Source organism: Mobula birostris, chromosome X, assembly GCF_030028105.1.
Source record: "Mobula birostris isolate sMobBir1 chromosome X, sMobBir1.hap1, whole genome shotgun sequence".
NCBI classification, from domain to species: Eukaryota; Metazoa; Chordata; class Chondrichthyes; order Myliobatiformes; family Myliobatidae; genus Mobula; species Mobula birostris.
This window is the reverse complement of record NC_092402.1, coordinates 29,613,004-29,638,549: the sequence shown is the minus strand read 5'-3', so window position 1 is coordinate 29,638,549 and position 25,546 is coordinate 29,613,004. Positions and strand designations below refer to the sequence as shown.

At 39.3% G+C, this 25,546-nt stretch overlaps 1 protein-coding gene across 1 annotated transcript in view; it reads right to left on the bottom strand.

Annotated features, from left to right (window-relative positions):
• The window catches only part of asic2 (acid-sensing (proton-gated) ion channel 2), a 610,335-nt gene that overhangs the window by 59,518 nt on the left and 525,271 nt on the right, over positions 1-25,546 (bottom strand). The window contains exons 5-8 of the mRNA XM_072248947.1: positions 22,169-22,225; positions 18,042-18,192; positions 14,650-14,741; positions 2,200-2,279 (exon numbers count right to left, since the gene is read on the bottom strand). Of these exons, the coding sequence (XP_072105048.1) occupies positions 2,200-2,279; positions 14,650-14,741; positions 18,042-18,192; positions 22,169-22,225 (380 nt within the window). The remainder of the gene's footprint in view (positions 1-2,199; positions 2,280-14,649; positions 14,742-18,041; positions 18,193-22,168; positions 22,226-25,546) is intronic.

The following is a 25,546-nucleotide window of genomic DNA, read 5'->3' as shown; positions in this document are numbered from 1 at the left end:
CATTGCAGAATCACTAGTAGGATTCTTTCACAAAATAGTACTCTGTAGGCTTTAGCTGTTTAGACTTTGGAATCAGAATGACTGGAGTCATTTTCAAAATCTGTAAATGACATCAGATTCAAGGACTGAATTTACATTGAGGAAGATTGTGGTATCTTAAGGAAATCATAACTAGCCTTGTATGATAAAAATGTGTCTGGTAAATTAAGTTTGATATAAATAAGTATGAAGTATTGTATTTTGTTAGGAAGATTTAGAAAGGTACGTACTCTTTGTAAAATTGGAATGTAAAAAGGAACGGTTGGACCAAAGGATCCAGTGATATACTGTAGATACACAAGTCACAAGTTTAATTATGCAGGTCATTAAAATAACAAAAGATAGTTGGGTCTGAAGGAAATGTATCCTTTTAATAGAATACAAAAAGGTATTAAATGTGTAGATAATTGGTTGAAACATACTTAAAATGGTATGAGAACCTATGCTCTTCAATTCGTTCTAAGAATATAAAATCAGTGGACAGATTTCCAAGATATAATACAACGTTTTTCTCTCTCAGTGGATCACAAGTCTTTGGATGTAGATTCACAAGGTAGATTTCCTAGAAACAGGTTTGCAATGGTAATACTTGAATGAGGCATTGATGGATTTGGAATTAATGCAGGCAAGTGGGATTAGTGAAGACAGGCATGATTGTCGACATGGATGCGATGGACCGAGGAGTCTGTTTCTATGACTTTCTTTATAAGTGACAGGTTATATCTTTCAAAAAAAGATTGAACAGGACTTTTATTTCTCTAAAAGGCTAAAATGTGACCTAATATAGCCTTTTTAACATTATCAAAGGGTTTGTGATGTAAATGACCAAGGTATGTCACTCTGTATGTGTACCACCATAATAGCCTTTTGCAATATCAACTTCTTTTGAGAGCTATGAGTGCACGATTGTCATAAATTCAGAAGAAAAACCAGAGGAAGCTTTAACAGAGGAGTAGCTGATGTTAACTAAATAGGGAGAGATCTAAGAGGATGCAGGATAAAAATCTGAGAAGGAAAGCAATAGCGATTGGGTGAGAAGAAGGTTGGTGAGTTGAATAAAATATACATATTACCACAAGCTATTGGGTCAAATCCACTATTTCTGTTCTGTACATTCTATTCAATTCCATATACATTATTTGGATTATTATTTTCTTACTTTTCATGTCCTGCTTTTTTATTCCAGCACTATTCACCAATGGAATAGTTCCTCAAAGAGGTTCTGAGTGAGATAGTGTGAGAGATTTTTTTCGTGTAGAAGGATTTTGGGGGATATTCCTACTTTATTATCAAGTTCCAACTAACTATCCCCAGAAATTAAGCTACATGCTGTTAATGCCAATGCATTTCAGTGGTCTAGCGGTAAATTGATCTCATTCAAGTGTGATAAACATCTATGCATTAATAAAGGTAATTACTAGATTAATTTCCACAGCACCTAATCTATATAATGGCACTTCAATAGCTTCTACAAAGGAAGTGGATTTCTTCTGCTTTGTATTTGCATCAAAATTGCAGGCTATGTACTCATCAAGTTTAGTGATACAGGAAATCTTCTCATGAAAGGGATAGAACCAGTGGTGCAATGCTAGCCGGAGCACACAGCATATCTTTAAGAAAAAAGCCGAAATAAACAAGCTAATTAATTAGGTGCCGCCCGGGGTGATTTGAGTCTCTCAGAACCTGCTGATCTCCTGGGATTTTTTACACACAACAGACACTGGAGTTTAGAAAGAATGGTGCCAAAAACAAAAAAAAAACCTCCAGCGAGTGGATTTAACAAGATGTTTTCGCTCACAGAACAGCCACTCGTTGGATTTTTTTTTCGTTTTTGGCATCATTCTTTGTAAACTCCTGAGTCTGTTGTACGTAAAAATCCCAGGAGATCAGCAGGTTCTGAGATATTCAAATCACCCTGGGCAGCACCTAATTAATTAGCTTGGTTATTCCGGCTTTTTTCTTAAAGATGTGCCCGACGCACTCTGGTATGCTCCAGCTAGCACTGCACCACTGGATAGAACACATTGTAGCACACCCAAAAATAATATGTGAAATCTGATGGCAGAATAGAAAGTGAGCAACAATTGTACAAGTCCATTTTGCATGACATAATTTGATCATCAACACTACTAAAGCATATTACCTTCAAGGGAATCTTACCTCATATAAGTAATCAAACAGCTCTAGTATTGTTAAAATGCTAGCACCAATAAACAGCCCCATCTGTCCACCGATGTCACCTGCAAAACAGAATCTAGTGTCATCAAAAATAAAACAGCTGCAGAAATCAAAGTTTCAAAATGAATATAAGTGGCCAAAAATAATTTGGATCCATCTCGCCACAATTGTACTAATGGCTTACTTTCGTTAGTAAGTTCTGAAACACTCAAAAACGGGTACAGTGGTGCTAGAAAGTTTGGGAACCCTTCAGAATTTTCTCTTTAGGTCATACTTATACAGAAATAATGTGATCAGACCTTCACACAAGTCCTAACACTAGATGAGAGAACCCAATTAAACAAACACATTAAACTTGTTCATTTATTTATTGAGAAAAATAATCCAATATTTGTCGAGAAAAGTATGTAAACCTTTGCTTTCAGTAGCTGGTGTGACCCTTTTGTACAGTAATAATTTCAACCAAACATTTCCGGTAGCTGTTGATCTGTCCTCCAGATCAGCTTGGAGGAATTTTAGGCCATTCCTCCTTACAAAACTGCTTCAACTCTGAGATGTTGGTGGGCTTCCTTGCATGAACTACTTGCTTCAGGTCCTTCCACAGCATTTCCATAGGATTAAGGTCAGCACTTCGACTCAGCCATTCCAAAACGTGAAATTTCTTCTGCTTTAACCATTCTTTGGTAGACTGACTTGTATGTTTAGGGTCGTTGTCTTTTTGCATGACCCACGTTCTCTTGAGCTCCAGTTCACAGATGGATACCTTGACATCTTCCTGTAGAATTTGCTGGTACAATTCGGAATTCATGGCTTCATCAATGATGGCAAGCCGTTCTGGTCCTGAAGAGCAAAGTAGGCTGAAACCATGACACTGCCACCACCATGTTTCACCATGCTGAAATGCAGTGTTTGCTTTTTGCCAAACATAAAACTTCTCATTTAAGCCAAAAAGTTCTATTTTGGACTCATCCGTCCACAGAACATTCTTCCAGTAGTCTTCTGGTTATCCACGTGGCCTTCAGCAAACTTTAGACAGACAGCAATGTTCTTCTTCAAGAGTAGTAGCTTCCTCCTTGTAATCCTGTCTTGCACACCATTGTTGTTCAGTGTTTGCCTGGTGGTAGACTCATGAACACTGGCATTAGCCAATGCAAGAGAAGCCTGTAGCTCCTTAGATGTTACCCTGGGGTTCTTTGTGACCTCCTGGAATATTACATGCCTTGTTCTTGGAGTGATTCTTGTTGGTCAGCCACTTCTGAGGAGAGTAACAACGGCATTGAATTTAGCCCACCTGTACACCAGCTACCTGGCTGTGGATTGGTGGAGCCTAAACTCATTAGAAATGGTTTTGCATCCTTTTCCAGCCTGGTGAGCATCAACAACTTTTCTTCTAAGATCCTCAGAAATCTTCTTTGATCGAGGCATGGCACACTTCCAAAGACCTGTGTAGTGAAGATCAGACTGTGATAGTGAAGATCCTGGTTTATATTTTTTTAAATAGGGCAGGGCTTCCTACGCTCACACCTGATTGTCAACCCATTGACTGAAACACCTGACTCTATTTTCCCCTTGAAATGAACTGATAATCCTAGAGGTTCACATACTTTTTCCAACAAACACATGTAATATTGGGTCACTTTTCTCAATAAATAAACAAACAAGTATAATGTTTTTGTGTTATTTAATTGGACTTTCTTTATCTAGTTTTAGGACTTGCATCATATTTATGCAGAAATAGAGAAAATTCTAAAGGGTTCACAAATTTTCTAGCACCACATCAACATTTTTTCCTTGTCTGATTGGAGACTTCACTTTTCCTGGATCATTAACAGAAAAAATGAACCACAGCCAAGTAGTGCAAAGAGACCCTTTCTGCCTTTGGTATGCAAATATCAAGTAGGTATTGCATTAACTCGGCTGTGGCATTGTCCACACTCCAGTTGCAAGGGACTTATGGAGATTGGGGAGCAGGCTTTTAACTGAAAAATTAGGTCCATTATATTTAGTTGTGATGTTCTGCTAATATTAATAATAATCATGATAAGAAGCATAGATTACTAATTTCAATAATTATGCCAAAATGGATTAACGTGGAAATCTGTAGATAATGAGGCTGGTGGAGTTAAAAGGTTGAGCATGGTTTTCCAAGTGAATTGTTACAAAGCTAAGCAAAACACTAAAAATATTGGCTTATCTTAGTGCCCCTCTCTTATATTTTTAAAACTTGAAAAATGTAATAATTTTCGGCAAAATATGTTTGTGATTTTCCTGTTAAAAGAACAAGACAATGGGTATCAAAACAATTAAATTCAGATCAGGGCCTTCAGACATGTTTGATTAAGCTTTCAATCTGGCATCAAGATGATGAATTTCATTTGAGAGGAACTCACTGTGCACAGTAACATGAAGCCAATATTGAATAAAGTGATTTCTGAGCTAGATAAGATTATGTCCACAATTATTCACAAGAATGAACAGCATGACACCTAATGACTAAGACATAGTGCATAGGACAGTTTTCAACAACTAAATAAAAGACTGGTGTTTAAAACAAACACTGCTCCAAAAACAAATAGGAATAATTTAAGGAAAGAATTGGCTGAGTCTGATTTTTCCTGATCCTATCAGTGTCAAGGAAGCATTGCTAATTCCATTAAAGGACTTCAGACCTTTGCTGCCCAATATGCGTATTGCAAGCTAGCAACATCTTTAATGTACCTTCCAATCCTAGTTTTGTTCTATTTTTGAGAGGCCTCAGAAGAACTGCATGCAGTACAATTGAAAAAACTGAATATGTATTAATAAGTGCCTTCATCGTTTTCAAGCAAATGTTGAATGACAATGTTGGAAGGCTTCAGGTTGGCACTCTCATTCAAAAAAGTTTGCAGTTTCACCATTATGTCAGATAGAAATAAAACATTGGATTGCACAATTATGAGGGTTATCCCTGGTACCTAAGACAAATCCTACCATTAAATTAACATGACAAAACAAATTATTTGGTATTATCACAATACTGGTTGTGGCAATTTAATGTGTGTAATTGGCTGCCAGTTTCTGGTGTTACATCACTGACAACTACCTTAAAAGGTACTGGCTAGCTATAGGTTGCCTTGAGATGGCATAAGGTTGTAAAAAAAAAGCCAAGTAATTTTTCATTCTTACTTATAAATTGTCTTCAACTTTGGAATTGGAACTGGTTTATTATTGTCACATGAACCAAGCTACTGTAAAAAAAAAACTTGTTTTGCATGCCATCCATACCAAATGGTCATTTCATTACAACAGTGCGTGAAATAGTACACAGGCAAACAATAACACAGAAAGTGCAGTGTGCAGGCAGTCAGTAAGCAGCAAGGTCATAACAAGGTAGATTGTGAGTCAAGAGTCTATCTTATCACATTAGGGGACTATTCAATAGTTGTATAATAATAGGGAACAGGCTGTTCTTGGGCCTGTGCTTTCATGCTTTCATATCTTCTGCCTGATAGAAGGTAGAAGAAGAGAGAATGTCTGGGGTGGGGTAGATTCTTCAGATGCATTTCCAACTGCAGGACATCCTCCTCTTCGATTGCATAACAAGCATTATGGTTTGTATATCTCCACAGATTATCCTGCCCTTCTAATCACATCACAACTTGCCTTTATGACTAGTTGTAGCCTTTTAACTGCTGCTGCATCGTGAGACTTCTTCTCCCCACTAATATCAGCTCCAGGTAATAGCTTCTGTGCAAACTCTCTTTCCTGCACATCTAGCCTTATTATATGAAGAGGATAAATTTCATTGCTGAGGGGGGTCTTTAAGGTTTTGTGTCTGTTCATCTGAAGTAATGAAAATCTGGAGCTGGATATGACAGCACTGTGAGTGGTAGATACTAGACAGGTTAAAATGTAGCAGAAAAATACTCCTTCTGCCAGTTACATGGAATTCTGCGAAATGCAAAATAAAATATCTTCTTGTTTACTGCAGAGTGATTAGTACATCCTGGAGGAAGTTTCAAGCCACAAATACCAGAGGCAAACATCCTTTGTTCTGAGCCTTCCAAATGACAGCAACTTAAAGCTACTTAAAGCTTTAAAACATTAAACAGCTTTTAAGCAGGGATAATTCATGGCATGTGAAACATTTAACTCCATAGCAATGATATCAGGAAAAACAGTTCTCTAAGTAAAATTACATCAAGCTTTGGGATAAACCACCAAATTATTTATGTAAGTTCTTTGATATCTTGGGGTTTGAGGAAATCCTTTAGAATTTTCTTGCGTATACTGCTTGACTTCAGATGGACACAAAAGGTTTAATGGGATTAATTTTGATACTTGACCTAAATACATCTGATAGTTTGCTAAGCAATCTAATAGTATTTCTCCCAAAGAAATGCAGTGGAATCTCAATGCAGTCCCTAACTATTAGATGGAGAGAAATCTCTCACTTATGCAGGAATTCTTAAGCCCTCAGGGTGTTTCAAAGTGAGTCAGAATTGATTTAAGTATTTTAAAATGTGTTCACTATCAGACCCTCACAAATAGTATATGATATAAACGAAGGGTTTATCCACTTTGGAACTACCTGTTGGCGGTAAAAACACTGAAAAGATTTCCAAGATTCCTTCAAATCATGACAAGAATCTTTAATGTAGTCAGGTGGTACCAATTGAAGTGCAACATCTCATCAGAAGGTTTCTGTGCTATGATCCTTTTTACATTAACAGCCTCTCAAATTTCCTCTTCTCCATTATATGTTGTTCCTCCACTACATCATCAGGCAGACAGTGCTTCAGACAACATTTAAACTCCAAGCCATATGGGCTGCCTTGAATTTGCACCTGTGAAGAGATTCTTTGCTTCTCTGTTAGGAAGTGACATGACTGGTTTGATAAGCATTGCCAGCAGTTTGAGGAGCTCATTGACCATACATGGAAGGCAATTCTGCAGTGGACGTTTGACCATTTCATAAAGTAAAAGAAACCCCTCTATAGAATCAAGAAAGAAGGAAGGGGTCCAGAGATCCATTTCCTTTTTCCATTGTGGACTTTGTCACAGTGTTTATCTTTATGTTTGAAAAGACAGGAATGATATTGTCTTGGAGGTCTCATTGGTTTTGCTCTGGGGCTATAACCGGTCTCAGTGCTGTTTGTGACTATTTTGCTTGAATAGAAACTGAGTACCATTGATGCATTTTAAGCAGAACGTATTGATTTGATGGCATGACTGATGTAAAGAGAGACATGTGCTGACTGCATTTCCTGTGTCCACCTTTAAGAATAAAGTATGTTTTAGTTATTAAAAAAAAATTCCATGATTGAAAGAACGGAATATTCTGTTGACCAGGGATGGGAGCTCAACGTTCAGGGATATTCAATATTCAGGAGGGATAGACATGAAGGAAGGGGAGGTGGGGTGTTGTTGCTGGTTAAGGAAGAGATTAACGCAATAGAAAGGAAGGACATAAACCGGGAAGATGTGGAATCGATATGGGTAGAGCTGCGTAACACTAAGGGGCAGAAGATGCTGGTGGGAGTTGTGTACAGGCCACCTAACAGTAGTAGTGAGGTCGGAGATGGTATTAAACAGGAAATTAGAAATGTGTGCAATAAAGGAACAGCAGTTATAATGGGTGACTTCAATCTACATGCAGATTGGGTGAACCAAATTGGTAAAGGTGCTGAGGAAGAGGATTTCTTGGAATGTATGCGGGATGGTTTTTTGAACCAACATGTCGAGGAACCAACTAGAGAGCAGGCTATTCTGGACTGGGTTTTGAGCAATGAGGAAGGGTTAATTAGCAATCTTGTCGTGAGAGGCCCCTTGGGTAAGAGTGACCATAATATGGTGGAATTCTTCATTAAGATGGAGAGTGACATAGTTAATTCAGAAACAAAGGTTCTGAACTTAAAGAGGGGTAACTTTGAAGGTATGAGACGTGAATTAGCTAAGATAGACTGGCAAATGACACTTAAAGGGTTGACGGTGGATATGCAATGGCAAGCATTTAAAGGTTGCATGGATGAACTGCAACAAATGTTCATCCCAGTTTGGCAAAAGAATAAATCAAGGAAGGTAGTGCACCCGTGGCTGACAAGAGAAATTAGGGATAGTATCAATTCCAAAGAAGAAGCATACAAATTAGCCAGAGAAAGTGGCTCACCTGAGGACTGGGAGAAATTCAGAGTTCAGCAGAGGAGGACAAAGGGCTTAATTAGGAAGGGGAAAAAAGATTATGAGAGAAAACTGGCAGGAAACATAAAAACGGACTGTAAAAGCTTTTATAGATATGTAAAAAGGAAAAGACTGGTAAAGACAAATGTAGGTCCCCTGCAGACAGAAACAGGTGAATTGATTATGGGGAGCAAGGACATGGCAGACCAATTGAATAATTACTTTGGTTCTGTCTTCACTAAGGAGGACATAAATAATCTCCCAGAAATAGTAGGGGACAGAGGGTCCAGTGAGATGGAGGAACTGAGCGAAATACATGTTAGTAGGGAAGTGGTGTTAGGTAAATTGAAGGGGTTGAAGGCAGATAAATCCCCAGGGCCAGATGGTCTGCATCCCAGAGTGCTTAAGGAAGTAGCCCAAGAAATAGTGGATGCATTAGTGATAATTTTTCAAAACTCGTTAGATTCTGGGCTAGTTCCTGAGGATTGGAGAGTGGGTAATGTAACTCCACTTTTTAAAAAAGGAGGGAGAGAGAAACCAGGGAATTATAGACCGGTTAGCCTAACGTCGGTGGTGGGGAAACTGCTGGAGTCAGTTATCAAGGATGTGATAACAGCACATTTGGAAAGCGGTGAAATGATCGGACAAAGTCAGCATGGATTTGTGAAAGGAAAATCATGTCTGATGAATCTCATAGAATTTTTTGAGGATGTAACTAGTAGAGTGGATAGGGGAGAACCAGTGGATGTGGTATATTTGGATTTTCAGAAGGCTTTTGACAAGGACCCACACAGGAGATTAGTGTGCAAACTTAAAACACACGGTATTGGGGGTAAGGTATTGGTGTGGGTGGAGAGTTGGTTAGCAGACAGGAAGCAAAGAGTGGGAATAAACGGGACCTTTTCAGAATGGCAGGCGGTGACTAGTGGGGTACCGCAAGGCTCAGTGCTGGGACCCCAGTTGTTTACAATATATATTAATGACTTGGATGAGGGAATTAAATGCAGCATCTCCAAGTTTGCGGATGACACGAAGCTGGGTGGCAGTGTTAGCTGTGAGGAGGATGCTAAGGGGATGCAGAGTGACTTGGATAGGTTGGGTGAGTGGGCAAATTCATGGCAGATGCAATTTAATGTGGATAAATGTGAAGTTATCCACTTTGGTGGCAAAAATAGGAAAACAGATTATTATCTGAATGGTGGCCAATTAGGAAAAGGGGAGGTGTAACGAGACCTGGGTGTCATTACACACCAGTCATTGAAAGTGGGCATGCAGGTACAGCAGGCGGTGAAAAAGGCGAATAGTATGCTGGCATTTATAGCAAGAGGATTCAAGTACAGGAGCAGGGAGGTACTACTGCAGTTGTACAAGGCCTTGGTGAGACCACACCTGGAGTATTGTGTGCAGTTTTGGTCCCCTAATCTGAGGAAAGACATTCTTGCCATAGAGGGAGTACAAAGAAGGTTCACCAGATTGATTCCTGGGGTGGCAGGACTTTCATATGATGAAAGACTGGATCGACTAGGCTTATACTCGTTGGAATTTAGAAGATTGAGGGGGGATCTGATTGAAACGTATAAAATCCTAAAGGGATTGGACAGGCTAGATGTAGGAAGAGTGTTCCCGATGTTGGGGAAGTCCAGAACGAGGGGTCACAGTTTGAGGATAGAGGGGAAGCCTTTTAGGACCGAGATTAGGAAAAACTTCTTCACACAGAGAGTGGTGAATCTGTGGAATTCTCTGCCACAGGAAACAGTTGAGGCCAGTTCATTGGCTATATTTAAGAGGGAGTTAGATATGGCCCTTGTGGCTACAGGGGTCAGGGGGTATGGAGGGAAGGCTGGGGCGGTGTTCTGAGTTGGATGATCAGCCATGATCATAATCAATGGCGGTGCAGGCTCGAAGGGCCGAATGGCCTACTCCTGCACCTATTTTCTATGTTTCTATATTGATGGAGGATCACAGGAAGCTCCATCACATTAAAGGCATGAGCGGACTTTTCAGCATTGAGCCCACCTCAATGACAGCCACATATGGAAACAGAGGGACAGTCAACACCTGCTGGAAGGAGCACTGTGAAGGCCTCCTCAACAATGACTCTGCTCTTGACACAAGTGCCCCTGATTCTATCCCATGGCAGCTTATGCAGGCCAATCCTGCCGCCATACATGATGAAAAAAAAAATAAAGGTCATATCACAGATAAAAGAGAACTCAGTGGTGAAGAAGTTGTATCACAAATCCACAATCTCATTGTCCACATCTGGGAGGTGAAGAGTATACCAGAGAATCTTAGATATGTGATTATTGTAACTCTCTCAAGAAAGGAGATGTGTCCAGCTGCAGTAATAGAAAAAGGTTTTGTAGTCATCTCCTACAGGGAAAGTCAGCACTAGGGTACTCACCAAATCTTTCTCCCCGAGGTGCAGAGTGGTTTCTATCCACATGGAGGCACAGTGGGCTGTTCTTCATCATAGTGACAACTTCAAGAAAACCCAGTGAGCAGCACTAGCCATAATACATGCCTTCTTTAAAACCTTATTGCAGACTTCATCTCCATCAATTGGAAAGGAATGTGGAATTCCCTACCAGTTGATGGAGTTGAAGACTGTACTGAGGTTAAAAAGACTGTGGCCATTTTATATTTGAAATTTGTGGCTAGCTTATACTTGTTCTATGATGGCAAGCAAGCTGTGATGCAGACTAAATGGTTTAACTAATCTCAGTGAATTCTAGTGGCAAAAAAGGCTGCATCATTACCTCAGCATTCTTCTCAATCTTTCTTGTTGCAATGTTGCACTTCACTTTCTAAAACTTCCTGATGTAGTGGAGCTAATCTTCAGGATGAATTGAAACCCTTCAAGCTACATCAAACACACTCCAGAACCAAAGTCACCCAAGCTTTAGAAGTTGAGTTGTAGCATACAGACAAAATTTGTATGTGTGCAGGCTTGGCAGCCAAGTTCTGATCAATTGATTCATTGAAGCATGCTAGAGGATAGACTTTACACACAATATTCATAAGATTAAAATCCACTATCATTCTATCTCCACTGTGCATAGCCACCTGCATGAAAAACATGGACCTCTTCCTAAATCTTGTGCATCACCTCTCTGTGAAGGCATTGATGATGTACCACTGTCTACAATGCACCCACACATCCTTTCAGTGACTGAGAAGAAGAACAGTTGAAGATGAAGATCTCAGACCTGCCACAAAACTCATGGTCTACTGGGCAGGAATGAACCCTGTCCTCCGTCATTAGACTTGGACTATCTACAGTAGGTATTTCAAGCCATTTGAAAAAGTAGCACTGATATGTATTCCATAAAATATTCATAGTTCACTGAAATGATGAGTGTCCTCTCCCAGGCCAGCACTGAACCCCTAATTATACTCAATCAGATATGTTGATCAAGCAAATACTACACTACTAATAAGCACAAGAGATTCTGCAGATCTGAAAACCTTGAACAAAACACACAAAGTGTTAGAGGAGTTCAGCAGATCAAGCAACATCTATGGAGGGGAATAAACAGTGAATGTGTCAGGCCAAAACCTCCTCTATAGATGCTGCTTCACCAGCTGAGGTCCTCCAGCATTTTGTGTGTGTTGCACTATAAAACAGGCACTTGATTCTATAATGGGAAAAAGTATCAAGAAGATGAAAGCATTCAGGGATATAGTCAAATCTTCCTAAGAAGACACAACATCTTCACTGACTCTTGGGTACCTATAGCCCCTGAGCACTCAAAAAGAGGAAGAAAAGCTTTTGGCCTGGCATAGAAAACTACAGGTCCATGAATCAAGACTACACAAAAGCCTTGCATAAGTCAAAGAAGGAGTACAGCACCTCACAAGCTACACACCCATCCTTCCCATCTGGAATTTCCTGATTTATCAATGCAAGAGCCTACAGTTCCTATAATGGCCTCAAGAGCCACCTCAGACTGCACAAAAGGAGAGCAAATCCTTGACCCCTAAGGAAAGGAGAAAGAACAGGAGAAGGAGGAGCAGGAAGAGTGAGGTGAAACAAAAATACATAAATACAAACATAAATACATTGAGGTAGTACAGAAGGAAAACAATAATAGAATGCAGAATATAACTTTACAATTACAGAGAAGGTGCTGTGTATGTGATTAAATAAGGAGCAAAGGCCATGACAAGATAGACTGAGAGATCAAGAGGTCTATTCAAGAGTCTTATCACAGTGGCATAGAAGCTGTCCTTGAGCCTGCTAGTGTGTATGTTCAGGCTTTTGTATCATCTGCACGATAGAAGGGAGAAAAAAAAAGTCTGACCAAGGTAGGAAGGGGCTTTCATCTAGAGTCCTATTTGGAAGAGACTAAGGACTTGGCCTGGCCAATAGTTCTTTACAATTCTTCAGAGACAGCTGTGTTCCGATTAGAGGCTGTCATTCCATCACAATCATAGAGAAAACAATTCAATAAGAAACACAGCCTGGGACATTCTGAAATTGTGAAAGCTGCAATGTAAGTCCAGCTCTTTCATTTTCTTTTTAATGCACCTTCATCTAATCTATCAAAAGTATAGTTATGACTCAGCAAATGTGTGACTGCTCTACCAAAATACTTCACTGCGATGTATGTGAACTAGTTTTGTGGGGAAGGATAACGGGAAAAAATCAAAAGTTATGACACAACTCAAAGAGAAGCATTTTCAAGACAGAACTTGCAATATGCTGCAGAAAATTATTGCTGGGCATAGTGGTAGTGGCTGATACATTAGGGACATTTAAGAATCACATAGATGTAAGAAAAATGGAGGCTGTGTGTGACAAGAATACACATAGATTAAGATGTAGCTGGCCTGGGCTGGCACCAGTGGAATCAGCAGTTGGTCTGCCACCTGTCTTCAGGAGAGAGAGAGATAATGAAAACAATGGAGCAGCATTTGGAGATGTTAATGAAGGAAGGAGAGCTGTCAAGAGCGGCTCCCCCTTTGAACCCTGAACTGTTTGAAGTGATGGACAGGCGATACCCCAGCAGGGGGATAAAAAGGGACAGGTTTGCTAAGGCAGGACACACACGACACCCGAGGTAACAAGACCCTGGAAGCGGTGCGTCTCTCACAAGTCGGTGGGAAGTTTTGAAAGGCACGATCGGCGGGAACCTGGTGTGTGTCCACCCTTGCCTGGGTGCCAGGTTCACCGCAGGGAAATGATTCGTATCTGGAAACGGAGGAGTCACGGTCGGTGACCTCAGATGACATCACAAAGGACTCGCCCGAAAGCTGACTGCGAAGGTCTGTGTGGAAGCCGTTTTGAATATTCATTCGTTTTGCTCTCTCTCTCCTTCCCCCCCCACTGTCCATCGCCACGGCAGCGATTACTGCGAACTGAACTGAACTAAATTGAACTGAACCTTGCGTCACTTTGAAACTGGTCATTTACCCCTAGACAACGATAGAGCTTGATTGATCCTGTTATCTTAATTCTGTGTACATGTATGTTTATCATTGCTGAACTGTTGCATTCATTATCCTTTTGATTAGAGTACTGTGTTGCTTGTTTCTTTAATAAAACTTTCTTTGCTCTAGTAATCCAGACTCCAACTGAGTGATCCATTTCTGCTGGTTTGGCAACCCAGTTACGGGGTACGTAACATGTGTAAGAGGAAAGGGTGAGGTTGACTATGGAGTAGGTTACTACCGGTCAGGACAACATTGTGGGCTAAAGAGCCCATACTATTCTATGACCTCAATGATGAAGAAGTTGACACTCATAGGTGACTTCCTCCATAATGCTTTAAGCATACTGAGATACAATAATAAACTGTTTCTGCTGAGCTGGAAAGAAAAATACATTAACCTATGTTTTTCCTAGTGAAGGGCTTAATCAGATCCCTGACTTCTGTTTCTCTTCTGCGATTGTTTACATTCTGCTATCATTTGGTGGCTTTAGTTGCATTTCAATATTATTACCACACCTGAAACAATTCTAATACAGCAGGAAAAGAAAGACATTCTGTGAAAGGGTGCTATTTATAGTTGCTAAAGAATTAGAGGACGGCATACTGCAGCTAGAAAAGACCGACTTAGGGCTAATTAGAACATAAGAAAAAGGAGCAAGAGAAGGCCATATGGTGCTGCAAATCTGTACCATCATTCAATGAGATCTTTGGCCTCAGCTCCACCTTCCTGCCTGATTCCCATCTTGCTCACAAGTTTTATCTCATCCTTTAATATCTTCAATCACACAGCATCCACAGGATGTTCATTCAGTGCAGCTCATTAAATCCAACCACTCACCGAGTAAGCCTGCAACTTCGTATGCTTTCTTCTGTTCAATAGTTTCATAGTTCAGGGCTTCAAAGAAAACGTCCAACACTAAAATATTCTCCCTGCAACAAAAAAAAATTTAAAAAGCAAATGAAAGTACTGTTGGAAGGGGTCTGTGTCAGTAGGGGAAAGTATATGTAAATGTATGAACACAGCTGTCTATTGACATGAATACTTTGTAGGTGTGAAAATGCAGGTCCATGCTTGAACATAAAGTGATTCCTACTGTGGCAAACTGTATCAAGATCAGAGAGAAGCTATGTTATGAAGTGTCTTTGTTGGTTGTTATATAATTCTTTAACTTTCATTCAAACCTTACCTTTCAGAAACTTCAATCAAAATGGGAAATGCACAGTATGGGGCTAATAGCAAATACTTCTTCAGATGAACAGGAAAATATTTCAGTCTGGCATTGTACTCATCCAATGGGATCTACTCTTTCCAAGGTATAAACAGGTACAATAGAAGTCGAGATTAGTAATCAGTATTGATCAGTCACAATCAGTAAATTAGATTGATAAAGCTCTTGCTAAGTTCACCTTATTGCCAAATCTATAAAAGGCATTATTCGTCTGCACCAATACCACAATTAAATACCTTCACATTCATTCTCATTGTTTGCAACTGTCCTGTCATCAAATTAGATTTGATCAAAATCTCTAAAGTCCACTGAAAAATGATTATGCAGTTTCACAATAAATGCATATATCCCAGGTTAATTAAACCCAAAGATGTAATGTTAGAAAGCTCCACCTGCGGAGGGATGAAAATGAGGTTTACCGTATTTTAAAAAAAAGAGAACTTGAAAAAAGACTATGTGAGAACAAGGTGTGGCTGACGAGGCATGATCAAGCGACAGTAACGCAGCTAACTATAGAAACTAACTAAAGATAAAAACTGTTAAAAGTGGAATTAGTAGTTAGTATCTCTACCCTACTTACTAGAAAACCTCTAGCTGAAACCCCTGGAGGAAGACGATAAAGATAAAAGAATTATTGAAGGTACAGCTGTAACGAGCATCAGCTATAGCAAGATGATATCGGCAGAGAGTAGTGTCCAGGATCTCAACCATGTGACCCAGAATTAGTTCTGTTAAACCATACCAAGGGATTTGGTGAGTTAAAACACTTTTGTTTTTCCAAGTGTATAATTTGTGTGTGAAATACGTTTGGTAGTGTTGTAACTGAGAAATGTTTGGAAATAACAATGTGATATTGAGTTGTTTTGAAATAAAAAAATAGAATGTGTATCAGACCTTACAGATTAGTAATCCTGTTGTCTACAGGTCAGGTTTTCTGCTGTGTAAGTATTGTGAATCGACGTTCTGTGGATGATAAACTATTTCATCCAGTGAACTAAGGAACAAGATGGCGAGCCACCCAAGATTGAAGAATCAGCTCGGGTATGAAATGTTTCAAGGCATAGAGGATTCAATACGGTTGGATGTATAAGTTAATTTTTCATTCCGATCTGATTGTTTTTGCAAAGATTTGATAAGTTACTGAATGAGATTTACTTTGTTTAAAAGTTATGATGTTGGAGAATTGTCGTGAAAGGAGCTAAGCTTCTGTGTGTGTGTGTGTGTGTGTGTGTGTGTGTGTGTGTTTATATATATTAGGTTGAATTTGAATTTGCAGACATACTGACCTAAACTGAAACTGCGGTTAACCATAATACTTAAGAATAGGAATTCAATTAGCTTTCTAACCTAACTAGGGATAAATGAAAAGGCTAAATAGGGGATAATACTAGATCTAATTAGTTAGGGAAATTGGAGTAATAAAGGTTATTCTAATGAATCTCACTGATTCTAACTAAAAAGAAATTTAGTTTTCATTTCATATCTGAGATTTGGAACTAAGACAGAATGTTGGAATTTTGAATTGTTCTTGCTCATATAAATATTTTATATATATTGCTATTTTTTTACAAACAGACTTACCTCCAGGAGTGTGTGATTTCTATTCACTGCCTCCTTCCGATATCTAGAGCTCTTGATGGCCCACTAGCACCTGGTCTAATACTATGTAATTTGATTTTCTCAGAAAGAGTGTGGACCAGTCACACGAGGTAAGGCAAGCACTATAAAGGTGTTACAAGCAGAATTCGACAATGTAAGCAATGATCTTGGTCGTCAAAGTACATATTAATCAATGGAGCTTATCTCTTAAAAGGAGAGACGAGATAGGGCTCTTGGAGCAAAAAGCAAACTGCTGGAGGATCAGCAGTTGAGCAGCAGCTGTGGATGGAAAGGAGTTATTGATATTGTGACACACATAAAATGCTAGTGGAATGCAGCAGGCCAGGCAGCATCTATAGGAAAAGGTACAGTCGACATTTCAGGCTGAGACCCTTTGTCCTGAATTAGTGTAAAATCCACTAATTGAACCTTGACTAAGTGTAGTGACTGTGTCTACCATGGGCTGAGAAATTTTATCATGAGATACATGGTTTTATTCACACTATATAGTAATTGTGCAGTGAACATGGGTAGCTCATTGCTCTCAGCAATATCTGGTCCATCATACAGAGTCATTCTTTGAGCATGGTAGCCCAATGGAAATTATAATCAGAATGAAAATGAATGCCTGTCAGGTGTGTGTATGAAATGCTTGAAACCCTGCTTTAATGATCCAATTTTAGTGCTGAGCTTTATGGAATGGCAACATTAGCAACTGGTGCACTGAGCAAAGAGAGAGGATGAGAAATAATGCCAATAAAAATACTGATATCCTATGAACAGAGCATCAACCAATTTAAAAGTTTCATTGCATTGCAAACTTTGATAGGTATGCACCTTTTTCAGTGTAGAGTGAATAAGTCATCATCAAACATCTAGGATGTATCTGCAAGAAAATGAACAATGAGAGCTTCAACCAGGACAGATCAGTGTTGGTCATTCCAAATGAGGAAAATATAAGGAAATGTTCAATTTTCTATTCTTTCTTTTAGTGTGTAATCATTGTTCAAACAATGGGGTTCAGAAACTTCATGAGTTGCAGAAAAAGTTTGCCTTATACTTGAGGAATAAAGTGGCCAAGAAGACAGGGTTTAACCAGTTCCTCTTGATATCAGCGTTGTTGAGACAATTGGAGGCTGTGGGTGTAGGAGGAAAATTTCACCAGGAACTCTGCAGGTCTAGAAACAGAAATACTGCAGCTACAGGAGCAGTAGAGATGCTGGATATTTTGTGAATGATGCCAGCAAATGAGTTATGCCCTGCCTTTCTTTCCAACACTTACAAAGACCCTGATTGGAGGGTTGGTGGAAACAGGTGATCCTAGTCAAAAGTCTGAACAGGACTGGACATTGTAGTCACAGAATCCTAGGGATAATGATTCTAGTCTCCAACATATACTTACGAAATGTACTTCTCTGTCTTGTTAAATTTCTTCTCAAGGTATTTTGCAGAGGTTCGACTAGGAATCTTCACCATGGACAGCTCCTTGTTGTACCGTGTTAGATAACATGGCGTTTTGCAAAGACAGTTGTTGTCTGTCTCTGCCAGCATGGCTATAAAATGGGAAAGGAACTAAATGTTAGCTCTCATCCAGAAGCTGCTTTCTTGGCTCTCAGTCATAATCAAGTTGTAATTTTGCTTCATTTTATGTATACAAGTATGTTCTGTATAGTGTGTACTTCTTAAGATGTTTCCAGCACTGGAGATTTGAACTCTCTATTCTGCTACTGTTCTGTAATTCCTTCTATTTCTTCGAGAACTTCTCTGTCTAGGGATACTTGCACTGTTCTCTGTGGTGAAGAATGATGCAAAAATCTATTTAATATACTTGCTATTTCTGTTTCATGTTATTAATTCACTAGCCTCCTTCTACAGAGGTCCCACACTGTCCTTGTCACCTTCTTCCTATATATATATATCCATAGAAATTTTTACTGTCTGTTTTGGATTACACGTTTTCTCTGAAAATCAATTTCCTCCTTTCTTATGAGTTTTTTAATCTTTTGCTGTTGGTACTTAAGAAGTTCCCAATGACTAGCCTTTGCCACGCTGTATGTTCTGTTTTCCTAATTAAAATTATCCTTGACCTCCTTTGTTAATCACAGATTGTGCCTCTTAAGCATGAAATCCTTCCTGCTAATCGGTATAAATTCATGTTGTGTGCATTGGATCAGTTGATTGAATATCTGTTACTGTTTATCTAATGGCCTGTCTCTTAGTTTGTTTTTCCAGTACACTTTAGACAACTTCATGCCATTATAATAGCCCTTATTTAATGATGACAGTGGCTTTGGTCCTGTGGTGTTCTGAAATTCTATCGTGTTGTGGTCACTGCAAGAGGAATTTTAACCACAGGATCTCTTATTAATTCGGAACCAAATCTAAATCAGCCTTCTCCTGGGTACGTTCTGTAGGATATTGTTCTAAGAAGCCATCCCTGACACACACCACATATTCTTCTTCTACATTATGGTTGCCAGTTTAGTTTGCCCAATCAAGGTGTGAATTAAAATATCCCATGACAAATGCAATTCCCTTCAAACATGCCCTCGAGACTTTCCTATTATGTTTCATCCTAATGAGAGGTTACATCAGGGACTGATAGACAACTTTCTTTTCCTTGTTATTCATGATTTCAATCTAAATTGATTCTACATTACTGCTTATTTCCTTTACATCATGACTGAGCAGTGCTCTGAAAACTTCTTTGATTAACAATGCTGCCCTGCTCCTCTCCATTTTGGTAATTTCTTTTGGGAACATCATATAATCTGGAACTGAGTCCAAGGGCTCCATAAAAACTATTCGTTCATATACTCATGACTTATATATACTTATGACTGTGTGGCTGAGCACAGCTTCAATGCCATGTTGAAGTTTGCTGATGACACCACTATCATAGACTGAATCAAAGGTGGCAATGAATTAGCATTTAGAAGGGAGATTGAAAATCTGACTGAGTGGTGCCATAACAACAACCTCTTATTCAATGTCAGCAAGACCAAGGAGCTGGTGATTAACTTCAGGAGAGGGAAACCAGAGATCCATGAGTCAGTCCTTGTCAGGGTATCAGAGGTGAAGCAGGTCAGCAACCTTAAATTCCTTGGTGTTATCAGAAGACTGGTGGACATGTTTGTGGAGTGGTGTGGGAGAAATGACCTGTTCCTGAATGTGGCCAAAACCAGAGAGATGATGATTGAATTTAGGAGGAAGAGGACTGTGACGTGTCCTGTATACATTCTGGGAGAAGAAGCTGCGGTGGTGGAGGAGTACGGATACTTGGGTGTTCACCTCGACAACAGACTTGACTATAAAACCAACACCAAGGCTGCTTACAAGAAGGGGATGAGCAGACTCTATTTTCTAAGGAAACTGAGATCCTTCAACATGTGTAGCAGGACGTTGGAGATCTTTGTAGCGAGTCTGTTGTAGCGGGTGCAGTCTTCTTTGCTGCTCTATGTTGGGGGAGCAGCTGTCACAAGGATTGTTACAGAAAATCTTTCCTACCAAATGCAATAAGCATATACAACAATTCGTCTCTGTGTGACAAAAGAACACACATGATAGTACAATAATCTCTGTTTTAATATTTTGTATATTATTACTGCACAGTATTGCAAATTATTGCACATTGGTAAATTATTATGTGTATATTATTACTCTGTACTTTACTATTAGTTAACTGTGCACACTGCTAAGTGTGTTTTTAAACGTTGCTGCTGTAATGAAAGAATTTCCCACTCTGGATCAATGAAGTATTTATTACTATGATTATTTCAGAGGTCCTGTCCTGGGCCCAGCATGTACGTACAACTACGAAGAAAGCACGATCGTACCTCTACTTCCCTAGGAGTTTGCGAATATTCAGCAAGACATCTAAACCTTAGACTAACTTCAATAGATGTATGGTGAATAGTATATTGACTGGCTGCATCATAGCCGGGTATGGAAACAACAATGCCCTTGAATGGAAAATCCTACAAAAGGTAGTGGATATGAGCTCAGTCCATTAAAGGTAAAGCCGTCCCCACCATTAAGTACATTTACATGGAGTGTTATTGCAGGAAAGCAGCATCCATCATCAGCAAACCCCACCACCCAGGTCATGCTCTCTTCTCACTACTGCAATCAGGAAGGTGGTACAGGAGTCTCAGGACTCGCACCACCAGGTTCAGGAACAGTTATTACCCCTCAAACATCAGACTCCTAAACCCGAGGGGATAACTACTCGACTGCATTTGCCCCATCACCAAACTTTTCCCACAAACCCATGGACTCGCTTTTAAGGATTCTTCATCTCACGCTCTCTTTATTTATTGCTTGTTTGTTTGTTTGTTTATTTACTTATTTATTATTTCCTTTCTTTTGCATTCTTTGTATTTGCACAGTTTGTTGCTTTTTACACACTGGTTGTCCACTATGTATGGTATGTATGTATCAGTATGGTCTTTCACTGATTCTATTATGGTTATTGGACTTATTGGTTATGCATTCATGAAAATGAACCTCATGGTTCTACATACAGTATATGATGACATATTATGGTAATAATTTTACTTTGAACTGTGAACATATGTTGCTATCTGTGCTGTCAGAAGTGAACCACATGTACGTCAAGCTTTGTCTTCTGTTGTCTGAAGTACCATATTTTAATTTGGTCTTAAAATTGTTTCTGTTAAATTACCTGTGCCACTTTCACAGGAATTTACAAGGAAAATAAGATTTCCCTTTGTTTACTGATCCAATTGAAATAACTGGACAGGAATTGAACAGAAGTAGAGATGGATATTCTTGGACATGTTTAATGCTGACAAGAAAAAATCTAACCCCAAGTGAGCAATGATTTAGAATTATTGCCAATGGTAGAGTGAAGAAGCTCACAATAATCCTTACACATTGCTGATTTTAGGATAAAGCCATATTAACAATTCATTGTGAGTTGACAAGAAAGACCAGAGATTACTGCTAGTGATGCTAAATGAACATTTACTGTATCATTGTCAAACCTTTCACTTCCTTGCACCTTGCATTTTCAAACAGATGGGTTTAATTTTTTTCTAACTTTCTAATAACTTACATTCATTCAGCATCTCTATGAATTCGTGAATCATTTCTGATTATATATTTTGAAGCTGTATCTAATCCCCAAAGCCCTCTCAAGATTCAGTTACGAGGCATATGAGCATTGGATGGCTCTATGGATGGCTAACTGTAATATCTTTCATCAAAATTCAATATATCCTTTTTCAAAACCATTGCAATTTCCCAGAATTAAACAGTAAAGCAAGCACTCAAATATTTAACTTAAATAAAGGAAATGCAATGAGGATGTATTAAACTCAGTTAGTAATTGCATTGTTTTGGTGTAAACAACTTTACATAAAGGTATCAAATGCAAGTGGTGTAAGTAATATTGGCCTATCTACAATACATGCATAGGTTTCCACTAGTGAGCACATCAAACTTCTCATGCAGGTGAAAAGTGCAAATTATTCTTGCCCAGTAAATTGAGAGATAGAGATAACTCACCTAAGGTCGGCTCTACACACTCCTTGTATTGCTCAGGGGTACAATAGTGAGCATCACCTGTAATGCAGGTTAGTGGAAGGTCATTATAGAGTCTTCCTCAGAGTCTCTAAGCACTTCATTTTCCAGGACTGGTCACTTTGGAATAGAGGCAATATAACCAACAATATTCTCAGTAGTTTCTTTATGAATGAACAAGGAGCTTGAATTAAAGACACCCAAAGCATAGTGTCCAATTAGAATGATTATGTCTGCTTTGGCTGCTTTTGGATCAAAATAAAACAAGTCCTATGATCTTGGTCTCCTCATAGCTCTGTGCCCCAGCCGGTTTCGATATTTATCTATTTTCTCTTCAACAATACAACAGACCTGGCTTCAAAGCTTACCCATGCTGTTTGTCGAGCTCTTGAAATCAGCATTTTAACTTCACTTTAAGGCTCAAATCCCTGTGGAGCTAGCTGGACAGCCATACATTGTAAACCACATGGTCAGAACCCCCCAGTAGTCTCACTGTTCAGAGAGATTAAATAATCTAGAACCACTTCAGTTTGGTTTAAGTTCAATTATATACATTGAAGGAAAATAGGCAGAGTTAGGAAAGAACTCAACTTAAGGTCAGATATTTTCAACCCGAATAATTTACTTGCCTTGGAGGCTGAAAAATGCAAACTTTCCTAATTGCTAGGGAGACAGGCTAGTCGTATCAGGAGAGAGAGAGTATGTACACACGAGAGTTTAGAAGAGCCTGTACTCACTAGAGGATTGAAAGAATATAATAAAATATGTTTTTCAGAGAACTTGGACTGAGATTAGCCCTTTAAGATGAAGGAAAATCTCTACATTCGGAAGATTGTATATGTTTGGAATTCTCTACCCCAGTGTTGAATATACAGTTGAGTTTATATACCAAATAATAGATTTTTAAACACATAGGATGTTGAAGGGTAAGTGGAATAGGCAGGAAAAGAGATTTAAGACAGCAGATCAGCAATGATCTGATTAAATGAGCAAATAGCTTCTATTGTACTACTTTTTCAATGGTAAGGGATTCAAAATGTCTTTGTATCTAGGTCACTAAAATGCACAGATACGAAGATGAGTGAGGCAGATGAACCTAGAGCAGCATACAAAACATAAGAGGATCTCAGTGGGTCAGGTAAACATCTATGGAGAGAAATAGATATCACCACTTTGGGTCAAGACCCTTTGGCTAGACTTGGGAAAGAGTAGAAATAGCCAGTACAAAAAGTTGATATGAAGGGGTGGAGCAAGTGATAGCTTCAAAGCTGCGGACAAAGTCAGTGCCGTTGTATTCTCACAAACACAAGAAATTCTGCAGATGCTGGAAATCCAAACCAACACACACAAAATGCTGGAGGAACTCAGCAGGCTAGGCAGCATGAATGGCCTCCTCTACTACTATGATGAGGCCACACTCAGGTTGGAGGAGCAACACCCCATATTCTGTTTGGGTAGCCTCCAACCTGATGACATGAACATCGATTTCTCGAACTGCTGGTAAATGCCCCCCTTCTTTCACCATTCCCCATTCCTGTTTCACTCTCTCACCTTATTCCTTTACCTGCCCATCACCTCCCTCTGGTGCTCCCCACCCTTCCCTTTGTTCCATGGCCTTCTGTCCTCTCCTACCAGATTTCCCCTTCTCTAGCCCTGTATCTCTTTCACCAATCGACTTCCCAGCTCACTACTTCACACCTCTCCCTCTCCCAGTTTTACCTATCACCTACCTCCTTGTACTTCTTCTCCACCACCCCCCTTACTCTGACTTCTCCTTTTAAAATGTCAACTGTTTACTCTTTTCCATTGATGCTACCTGGCCTGTTGAGTTCCTCCAGCATTTTGCATGTGTTGCCTTTGTAGTCTGCTGGTCTGACCTCCACTGTGCAGAGGCCAGACAGGAGATCTTGCTCATCTTTTCTTACCTCTGGAGTAGAACCCCACCTCTTATTCCACCCCTTCCCTCCACCCTTTTACACTGGCTCTTATCCCTCTTTATTTCAGTCCAGATACCAAAAACATCAACTATCCATTTCCATCTATTGATGCTGCCTGTACCACTGAGTTCCTCCAGCATTTTGTGCGTTGCACCAGATTCTACTGTCACTTGTGTCTCCAGATGAACTTAGAGCCTTGAGTAATACTGGGAATATGATACTGCCGCTATCACAGAGGCATGTTTGAAAGAAGGGCGTAATTGGCAATGCAACATTGCAAGGAATAGTGCCATCAGCAATGACACATTTGGGGCTGGGGAATTTAAAGGATCATGCAGCTTTGCAACATTGATAAAGGAATGCATTACTTCAATGATAGGGGGAATAATTGAAAACATTTTTGAAATGAGGCCCTATGAGTAGAACTGAGGAAAATAAAGCAAACAGGAGAGGATCAATTACATAGCTAGGGGTATATTATACGGCTCCTGAGAGTCAGTAGAAGAAAGTGGAGCTGATATGTAAATAAATCACTGCAAAATGTAACAATAAAAGGGTTAGAGTAATAAAATATTTCAACTTTCTCAGTATTAATGGGATCACTTTTGTGTGAAAGTTTTTAATTGCATAAGGAGACATTTTTGAGTCATGTGTAGATACTCCTACTAGAGAAGGGATAAACCTGGATCTCCTCTTAGGGAATATAGCAAACTGTTGAAGCATCGCCTGGAGGGATTTCATGTAGTTATGGAAAGGAATAAGGATGATTTGGAAATTATCAAACAGAATTGGGGAAAGATCAATTTCAAAACCGAGACAGCACAAAAATAGACTGGAAGCAGTGACTTGCAGTTGGTTCCACTTTGGACAAGTGAAATAATAAGGGTTCAGAGTCAGCATATTCCCAAAAAAGTGAAAGGTACGGACAACAAGCAACCCTGGATGTCAAAGAATATTGAAGGTCAATTAAGATTAAAAAAATAAGCATAAAGATGTAATAGCAAAGTGAAGTCAGGACAAACTCTTCAGCAGTCTTAGGATTCTGATGCAATTTCTCAACCCAAAATATCAATTTACCCCTTTTGCTTCCACAGATGGGTGGTGTGGCTCAGTTGGTAAAAAATGAAATCAAATTCTTGCAAAGAAGTGATATAGGATCGAAGATGTAAAATCCTTGTAGATAGAGTTAAGAAACTGTAAAACGACCGGGAGATAGAAAAGGCATGCAAAAAGGGAAATATTACAATAGACATATATTTCAATATATAGGTAGATTGAGAAAATCAGGTTGATGCTGGATCCCAAGAGAGGGAATTTGTAGAATGTCTATGAGATGTCTTTTTAGAGCAGATTGTGGTTGTGCCCACTAGGGGAAAGGCAATTCAGGATTAGGTGTTGTGTAATGAACCAAATTTGAATATGGAGA